We start from the raw sequence: 10,040 nt of genomic DNA on the forward strand, positions 1-10,040 counted from the left end.
CCTCCAAGATATCATGGACAACGACCATTCTACAATGCATACCCAGCTGAAAGATATGGTGGACAACCTTGTAACTACCAATAAGCCCCATCCCGTGCCTATAGACCATCCTCTCAACATAACCTCGAACCACCACACTCACAAGCTTCTCTTCACCATTCGCCATCATACGATCCTTATCCACCCCAACATCAATCCAATTACTCCCAAGAACCACCACTCCCCCATACACCATACCCATATCCATCAAAGCCAGAATCACATGTTTGCCTTGAAGAATCAATAAAACAATTTACTGCGACCCTTCATCAACTAGAGCAAGCAATAATTCAATTATCTTCCAGACGTTCAGACACTCAACAGACTCCCATCGCTTCATGTGGAGAATCTAATGAAGAACACAACACGAAGAAGACACTAGAAGCTCCAGTGAATAGTATAGAGCATAACTTCGTACTAGAACAAGTAGAGGAAGCTATCATTGCAGAAGAAGAAGAGTTGGTTGAAGATTTAGGAGACGCCGAACCGCCACCTGAATCTAGAGTTATGGAGAATTCCGTCAAGGATGTTACAATTGATACTGAGGAGGATTTTGCACCGCCTCCACTGCAAATATCTCATGAAGAACTGAACGGAATAACCCAGGACACAGGTTCCTTGATGATGATGATCGCGAGTCCTGCTCTCTTAGTGACGAACTTGCATCCGCAAGTGAATTCTTTGAGACAGAAGAATCTTCCCCGAATGAATATGAAGATGATGCTAAGTTAGATTTTTCTCAACCTCCAATATATGACTTGAGTGATGATGAGGGAGAAATTGAAGACTCTGATCAAGATATGGTTGAAGTGGAAGAATTCAAAGAAGATTATAAGGGAGTAGAACTTACAGAACCGTTGGAAACACCTATCCCACGGCCATTACCACCAATTACAAACTACAAGTGGGTAACACCTTTGCCTTTTATCTTTACTTTTCCACTTGAATATGGTTTACTTGAAACAGATGGCCAGCTTAGAGCTCTCTGTGGTTTTAAGAGGAAAAGGGAAATGGCTCGTACTCATAGCTGGTGCACAAGGTTCAATAAGGTTCCACACTTCAACTCGAAGTGCACGGATTGGTATCATGCTCAATTGAATGGATCACGGAGAACGTTTGGTTACCATGGTGAGAATCTACTTTTTAAACCGCCCGGATGGAATCATGTAGATCAAGACAGAGGTGGATTTAAAAGCAAAGCTTGGGATCACAGATCCTATCCTGACATTCGTCATCCCGGGAGCCTGAAAATTTGTTTGAAGCAGCTCAGAAGCTTTACATGCCTAGTTTGGGACCCCAGAGGCTATTGGCATTCCAAGCATTGGTGGAGATTTCTAAATGAATTTAAACATAAGCCGCCATAACAGGAAGCTCAACCAATGTCCAACTTAAGGACTTTAACTAAAAGTGCTAGGTGGGAGACAACCCACCATGGTATGATCGTTCCTTTTTCATTTTTATTTAGTTTTATTTGTTTTCAAGCTGTATTTTATTTTTCATTTAACCTGGAATTACTCATAACATTCATATCATTTTGCATTCTGCATACTGCATAAAAAAAACAACAAAAAAATAATTTTCGCACCGCGTCGCTGACGCGTCCGAGTCACATGTGCGTTGTGAAGAAGAGAAATCGAACAGAAAGTCACGCGAGAGTGTGGCTGGAGGCGTGCCAGTGGCACAAATCGTCCCACGCGATCGCGTCGCTGACGCGTCCGCGTCACATGGGAATAATGGCCTCCCACGCGACCGCGTGACCCACGCGACCGCGTGCCCTGATTTTTGACGTAAAAAGGGTGCACAACAAATTATTGTGCGAGAGTGGTGCTGGATTGATGCTGAACGCACAATTCTACCCACACGGACGCATGGCTCACGCGTCCGCGTCATTCCCTTCTAAAGCCCACTCACGCGATCGCATGCCCCACGTGATCGCGTCACCCAATATTTGGCAATTAATGATTTTGAACAGAGAGTTGTGCGAGCGCGAGGCTGCCCTCGCGCCAGTAGCATAAAACGGGTCACGCGACCGCGTGACCGATGCGATCGCATCAATCAGTATAAGCGCAAGTCGAGCGACCGCGTGCCCCACGCGACCGCGTCGATTGGCCGCACAGCTTATCCTAATTTGCCAAATATCTTATCTTTTCTTCCCCAATCCTAATTTTCCCCCTCCTTTCTTCTTTACTTCTTCTTCCCTTCTTTCTCTTCTCATTCTTTTTATCTTTCATTTTATTTTACTTAATTTATTTGCATATTTCATTCATTGCATTTTAATTTAGTGCATATTTTTTCTTTTCTTTTCTAATTTCATTATTTTTCCTTTGGTGTTAAAATTTTCTTATTTAGCTGTTGCATCTTCTCTTGAATTATTTTGGGTGCTTAGTGATTTGTTTTATTCTGGTTAGGTAATATTATTTAAATCAATGCCTATCTTTTATACCTGTATTAATTTTGCATTGACATGAATTTACATTACCTCTTCTTACCCACACTCTCCTTAATTGTTGCAAAATTTTGCACCACTAGCATGCCATGGCTTCTATTGTTTTCTCACTTACATGTTGTAGCTACCATGTAATTGAGACCCTTATTATTTGGCATTAACCTACCCATACTGTATTTATTTTCCTATCTTTATTTCTGGGTTACTCTTCTTCCCTTTTTTCTTTTAGGATGGCCACCCGGAAGAGAACCGGAAGATGTTCACATAGGGAGACAGGCAAGTCCATCTGCACAATCTTTGGAGTAAAGCATCAGTTGAAACAACTCGTCCACCTGCACATCTCAGCATGCACCGAGGACGGTGCAATCTTTAAGTGTGGGGAGGTCGATACCGATCTCCGTGGGTTAGTACCTTTCTGTTTCAACACCAATGTTTAAATTTTCTTTGTTAAATTAGTTGCTGCATTTGCATGTATTGCACGTTTATTTGATTTTGTGCATTTAGTTACTACTTGGTTGAAGTATTATTTTCTTTTTCAAGAAATTTTTATAGTATTTCACTAATTTAAATTGAAAATTTTTTGTTAAACTTGTTTGAAGTTGTATTTGGAACATAGTTTTTGAGCCAAAGAATACACAACCTGTGAGATTTTGCATATGATTGAGGCCATTGTTTGATTCTAGCTCACTTATCCCAAAATTAGCCTACCTTTTACATCACCCTTGTTAGCCCCATTGAGCCTTTAATTCCCTCTTATTCTATAAACTACAACACTAGCCTTAAGCAAAAAAAAAATTAAAATTTCAAGTTGAATCCTTGGTTAGCTTAAGATAGAAATTGTGTAATTGTTTAAATGTGAAAAACCTATTGGGAACATGGATGATAAAAACAAAGGGTAGGAAATTGAAAAGAATGAAATAATTCAAAATAAAATTTTTGGGAAGCATGCTCATGTGAAATCAAAATAATTGAATTACCATGTGCATTTAAAAAAAAAATTAATTCAGTATTTGAATAAAGGAGATACAAAAGAATTCCCCAAATGCAAAATAAAGCAATGCACATGGGGCAAAATTAAAACTAATACATGAGCATGTAACATCAAAGTGGGAAAAATATGGGAGAATAGGTAAAGAAGCTTTGCTTTACAAAGTATGTATGTTAGGTGAGATCTTAGACTAATCAAGGATTCACTTAATTAACTCACTTAGCCTTGTATATATATCCCTACCTTTACCTCAGCCATATTACAACCCTGAAAAGACCTCATGATGTTTGCATTAGTATACTAAATATTTGTTGATTGGTTAGATGAAGGACAAAGTTTTAGAAAGCACGATTAGAGAAGAGTAGAGAGATTGACCCTAGACACTTGAGAGATTTGAGCGCATATACACTACCAGTGAGGGTTCAATGATTGGTTCTATGTTCCCTGCTTTCATGAGCTATCTTCTTACAAGTTTACTTGTTTTCACTATATGATTTGAATTAGTGAAATTTGATTTATGTTTGTCTTGGAGAACTTATTTATTTTTAACCAAGTAGGTAGAAACATTTTGTATTTAGTTGCATTCATAGGTTGCATCTCATACATTCTATTATTCCTCTTCATCTCTTTATATTTTCTCTTGAGCTTAGCATGAGGACATGCTATTGTTTAAGTGTGGGGAGCTTGATAAACCACTATTTTATGGTTTATCTTATGCTCAATTGAGTGGTTTTTATCAACTCTTTACTCACTTATTCATACTATTCGCATGTTTTACATTTTCCTTCCTGATTTTGTGCTATGATTGAAAACATGCTTCTTTGGTCTTATATTTGTTAATATTAGTCCTCTTTTATTACCATGAGATGCCGTGATATGTGTGTTAAGTGATTTCAGGGATTACAGGGCATGAATGGCTCAGAGGATGGAAAGGAAGCATGCAAAAGTGGAAGAAATACAAGAAGTTGAAGAAATTGCTAAGCTGCCCAGCCTGACCTCTTCACACTCAAACAACCATAACTTGAGCTACAGATGTCCAAATGAGATGGTTCCAGTTGCGTTGGAAAGCTAACGTCCGGGGCTTCGCAACGATATATGATTTATCATAGCTGCCCTAACGCCAAGTGATGTGAACGCGTGGATCACGCGGATGCATGACCTGGCAGGAACACAACCCACACTAATGCGTGGACGACGCCTCCGCGTCACTCTTTCGCGACCTGTACGGACCAGAAAGCGCTGGGAGTGATTTTTGGGCTGTTTTTGACCCAGTTTTCAGCCCAGAACACACAGATTAGAGGCTATAAAGTGAGGGAATGCATCCATTCATAATCATGCTTTTATAATTCACTTTTCATGTTTTAGATGTAGTTTTTAGAGAGAGAGGTTCTCTCCTCTCTCTTAGGATTTAGAAATTAGGATTTTTAGAAATTAGGATTTAGGACTTCTCTTAGTTTCAGGAGTGACTCTCGATCCCAGGTTCAATGTTCTTTTACTTTATATTTATCTCTTATTTTCAGACAATTGAATGCTTGCTTGTATTAGTTATGTTGCCAATTTGGCCTATGCCACTTTCATGATGATTTTCTTATTTAATGATATTTGAGGTATTTCAGTCTATGATTGTTCCTTTTTATTATCCCCAATCTGAAGACATTGTTATTCCAGCAGATTTAATTTCTTTTCCTTTTGGTCTTGGTTAAGAAATTAGTAACTCAGGAGTTACCTCAACTCAATATAATTGATAATTGTTATCTATGCTAATTGAATTGAACTTCAATAATCCCAACCTTTTCTTAGGAAATAAATAGGATTCGAAGATCAAATTAATTAGTCGCTTGACTTTCCTTTGCTTTAGTAAAGGTCAAGTAAGTGGAATTAAGATTTAACTCTCATTATTATTGATAAGGATAACAAAGTCTGAACTTCCAATTTCTCATACCTTGCCAAAAGTTTTCATTACAGTATTTATTTATTTTAATTGTCATTTAAATTATTTGCCATATTTATTCCTCATTCCCAAAACCCCAATTTTACCTTTTTCATAGCCAATAATAAGAACATACCTCCCTGCAATTTCTTGAGAAGACGACCCAATATTTAAATACTTCGGTTATCAATTTATTTAGGGGTTTGTTACTTGTGACAACCAAAACGTTTGCACGAAAGGATTTTTATTGGTAAGAAACTATATCTACAACGCAACTATTTTTATAAAATTCTTTTCTAGCAAAAATCCTAACGTCAAGAACCGATTCGTGTGATCATCATGAAATGCTCGATGGTCGAACTGCTAAGGTCTCCCCAATAATAAATGACAAACTTGCATTGGCCCACATCATACAATACCTCATTAACATACTTTCCAACAGAGAATGCAATTGTCACCTGTTTGTCAACCTTGATCTCTCCACTATCATTCAACCACTACAACGTATATAGTTTAGGATGTCGAACACATGTCAAACTCAATTTCTCCACCATAAGTGTCCTAGCCACATTAGTCCAACTCCCGCCATCAATAATCAAACTACATACTTTTCCACCCACCAAGTATCTAGTGTGAAAAAGATTTTGGCGTTGCTCTAGGCTATCTTCTTTCACCTATAAATTTAAAACACGTATAACAACAAGAGATTCACCATGGACTGCATACTCAACATCACCATCAGAACAATCCTCCAAAAATGACATACTATTATGATCAAAATCATCACCATGATCAGAATCAGACACAATATCACCTCCTCTAATAACGTTCAATCTCATGTTTGGGCAATCACTAGCATAATGACCCATATCATGACACTTGAAGTATTTAATATCTCGATGCCTAGAAGTAGCAGAAGAAGAGTTAGAATTACCTTTCTTCTTCATAGCATCAAACAACGCATTGGGTTCAACACCCTTAGTCTTTGTTGTGTCAGCATTACGAGACTCCCACTTTAGATTAGCATGAGATAATCCTCTTGGTGCTCTTATTTGTTGTTGCCTCGCCACCTTCACTGCCATACTGACCAAATCCTCCATCTCTACATAATGATGTAACTCCACCACATCAGCAATTACTCTATTCAAACCACCCACAAATAGTGTCATAGTAACCTCAGTGTCCTCTTCTATGTTGGCTGTAATAATAAGCATCTCCATTTCTTTATGGTAGTCTTCAACAGACTTAGAGCCTTGAGTCAGCCAATGTAACTTCTGATGCACTTCCCTGTAGTAGTACGAAGGCACAAATCTTTTCTTCATGAGGCGCTTCATAAGATCTCAAGACTCTACAAGGTGATCATCATTCCGCCGTCTTGTCTTCACTAATTCATCCCACCAAAGCAAGGTATAGTCAAAGAATGCAACTGCTGCCAACCAAACCTTCTTTGCCTCAGAGTAATTATGACAAGAAAAAATTCTTTCCACCTTTCGTTCCCACTCCAAATAAACTTCAGGATCATTTCTCCCTTTGAATGGTGGTATTTGCATCTTTATGACATTGATATTGCTATCTTGATGTTTATGTTGAGGTGTTATAACCCCATCAGAGTCATCATCAGAAGGTATATGATTCTGACACCGATTTCAGAAAGGTCTTTGTTCAGTATTCTTGGATAGTGTCTGTGTCACCTTTTGTCTCCATGTTTCCAACTCAGTCAAGCGATTAGTTAAGTGTTGAATGATCCTTTGCATCAACTCCATGTCAACCAAAGTATCTTCGAAATGAGCTTCTATAATAATGAATCTGTAACAAAAATGTTATAGAAAGGACCTCACAATCACTCTCTCACGTGTTTTATTCAAAGATGGACACTCGTATTTATTCTCAAAATTGGCTTTTACCCTCTATTAAACTTACTACTATTATCTTTTACTACTCTTGAATATTTTTTACTGTTGTACTTTAGAAATCAAATAAAAAATAAAAGATAGAAAAAACCTGACGCAACGATAAGAAAAAAAGATGAAAAGAAAAAAAAAGACAAAGACACGGAAGACAAAAAGATAAGAATAATAAAAAAATAAAAATAATAAGAATAAGAATAATAATAACTTATTAAATGTTTTTTTAGATTATTTTTTTATTGAATAAGGAAAATAAGAACACAACGCTTCTTTTTGTGTTTTTTTTTTACTTTGCTTAAGTGGTACTTTGTTAGCTTTAAAGTGTGTATTCTTTCTTATTTTTTGGTATTCAAGATGTGTTGGCAAAAAAAAATTTACTAATAATAAGAAGAAACTTCAAGGTGTGTATTCTTTTTTTAGTACTCAAAATGTGTTGGCAAAAGAAAAAATTACTAATAATAAGAAAAAAATAATAAATTAATAAAAAATAATGAAAAAAAAGGTCGAAAAGAATAATGATAAATACAGAAGCAATAAGGACAGGAAAGAATATTAGAAAAAGGAATTAAAAAAAAGAAAAGAACAAATAAAACAATAATAAGAAAAAGAACCAGACGTAAGGATAAATTTACTATGCATGGCTGGAATTTTTTTCGTTTAAATTTATTTAGAACACAAGAAGAGTAAACATAGACTAATAAAAATTAATCTAATACCTGAAATTTGATACTAAATGATACGGAATGTAATCCAAAATAAGATAGAAGATCAAAGAAAAGAATTCCTCTACCTCAATTTGATTTCCTGATACAACAGTTAAAAGAATCATTCTATCTCACCTGTTCACACTCAAATTTCTCAAAAAAATTCAGAAAATTTCATTCATCAAAATTAAGAAAAAAAAGTGGTTACTAGGTCTTAGAAGGTTTTTATACCTCTTAAATTTAAAATCCTAACTCATAAGTCCACTAAAATAAAAAAAAAAATGGGCCAAATCATAATTGTGCCTAAAACAAACTAACAACTAATGAGAGTTTTTAATGTATCTTATAAAATAGTAAGATGTTTGACTTTAATAATCGTTAATCATTGTCTTACCCAATTTTTAAACATATAATTTAGCCATATTTAAAAACCTTCTTCTATTCTCTTAGTTATTGCTTTTATAATTAAATCAATTGGTATATAATAATTCTCAATTTATTCCATAGAACTCGTATCAATTCATATTTTAAATTTGCATGCATATATTACAAATGGAGAATAGGACAACACACAACAGCAAGTATAACAACAAAGATGAATTTCAGCAAGCTGCGCCGATGATTCATTTTTTCTTTTAACTTTGGATGCACAAGCACTATTTGATGTCTTGATTCTCTGAAGTTCCATGTGCATGTTTATATATATATAGCACAAAGGCAAGCATAATATGGATAATGCGTTAATAAGATTATTTACGTTTTTATTTGGACAAAAATGTCTAATATTTTTTAGAATAATATTAAACATCTAAATATTTTTATAAATTAAGTTTAATTAAGTTAAATAATAAAATTTAAAATATTATTAATCATAATAAATTTTTATTATATTAAATTAATTTAATTAAACTTAATTAATAAAACTATTTAAATTTTTTATATTATTCTATTTTTTATTATATTTTATAATTATATCGGATTTCAAATATATTTATTAAAACTATTTTAATTTAATTCAAATCGCACCATGTAATATAATATTATTATTTTATTATTAAACTAAAAATTTTATTTATAATATGTTTACTTTTTACAATTTTATCTTATATTATTCATGTATTATCATTATTATTTAGTGAGCATTTTGTGAATATCAAATTAGATTAAATTGGATTCGATTGATTTAAGGGAGTGGATCCTCTCCAGTGGAAAAAAACTGGATGATATCCAGTGAAAGATCTCACACTTCATTGCATTCTTTCTCTCATTTATTTCTAATCCCACTTATAGAATTAAAGTTGAAAAATTACACTTTATTCATTAAAAATGAAATCGAATTGATTGAGTCCAAACTCCAATAAATTATATACTTTAAATCGAATCAATTTTTTCTCCAAACACATGTGAGATTAATTTTAGTTATTTATATTTTTTGAAAAAAAAGTCTAGGGTCAGCAATTTTATTAAATTCTGTCCAGCATATAATTAGTAAGAAAAAATGAGCCATTAGATAAAATCTCATACTATTAAAATTATTATTAATGACTATTTAATGACTACAAATCACAAAAATTATTTAGAATATAAATTCTTACTCAATATTTGAAGATAATTACTTATTTATTTTTTATTTTATATATTTTTTCTGTCTTTTTTATTTGTCTTATGACGAATAATTAATATGATGAGAAAATCATTCTTTTTACATGATGTATATAAAAATTTCTCTACTTTTTATAGATATCTTTTCCAGAACTTTTGAAATTATCCCCTAATTTAATTATATGTAATGCTTTTAAAATATTTCAATTCTAATTCTGACCTTTTTTCAAAATTTCAATTTTGGATCGACCTCTTTTAAAATAAAAACAATTCATAAAGTGATAAAGTGAATTATTAGTCACTTTTAAAATTAGGATTGTAAAATTTATATATAATAGAAATTATAAATTTAATAATAATTGTTAATCTGAATAATTGGCTATCTTTTTTGCTTTTTGATAAACGCTTGTCACAATAGAAAACG

General features: G+C 33.8%; 1 protein-coding gene across 1 annotated transcript in view; it reads right to left on the reverse strand.

The window, feature by feature from the left end:
- The window catches only part of LOC110275632 (uncharacterized), a 9,868-nt gene extending 3,131 nt beyond the window's left edge, over positions 1 to 6,737 (reverse strand). Inside the window, exons 1-2 of the mRNA XM_052254204.1 lie at positions 6,093 to 6,737; positions 5,823 to 5,900 (exon numbers count right to left, since the gene is read on the reverse strand). Of these exons, the coding sequence (XP_052110164.1) occupies positions 5,823 to 5,900; positions 6,093 to 6,737 (723 nt within the window). The remainder of the gene's footprint in view (positions 1 to 5,822; positions 5,901 to 6,092) is intronic.
- Between the last annotated feature and the right edge of the window lie 3,303 nt (positions 6,738 to 10,040).

This window comes from Arachis duranensis, chromosome 9 (genome assembly GCF_000817695.3).
Source record: "Arachis duranensis cultivar V14167 chromosome 9, aradu.V14167.gnm2.J7QH, whole genome shotgun sequence".
Lineage (NCBI taxonomy): Eukaryota > Viridiplantae > Streptophyta > Magnoliopsida > Fabales > Fabaceae > Arachis > Arachis duranensis.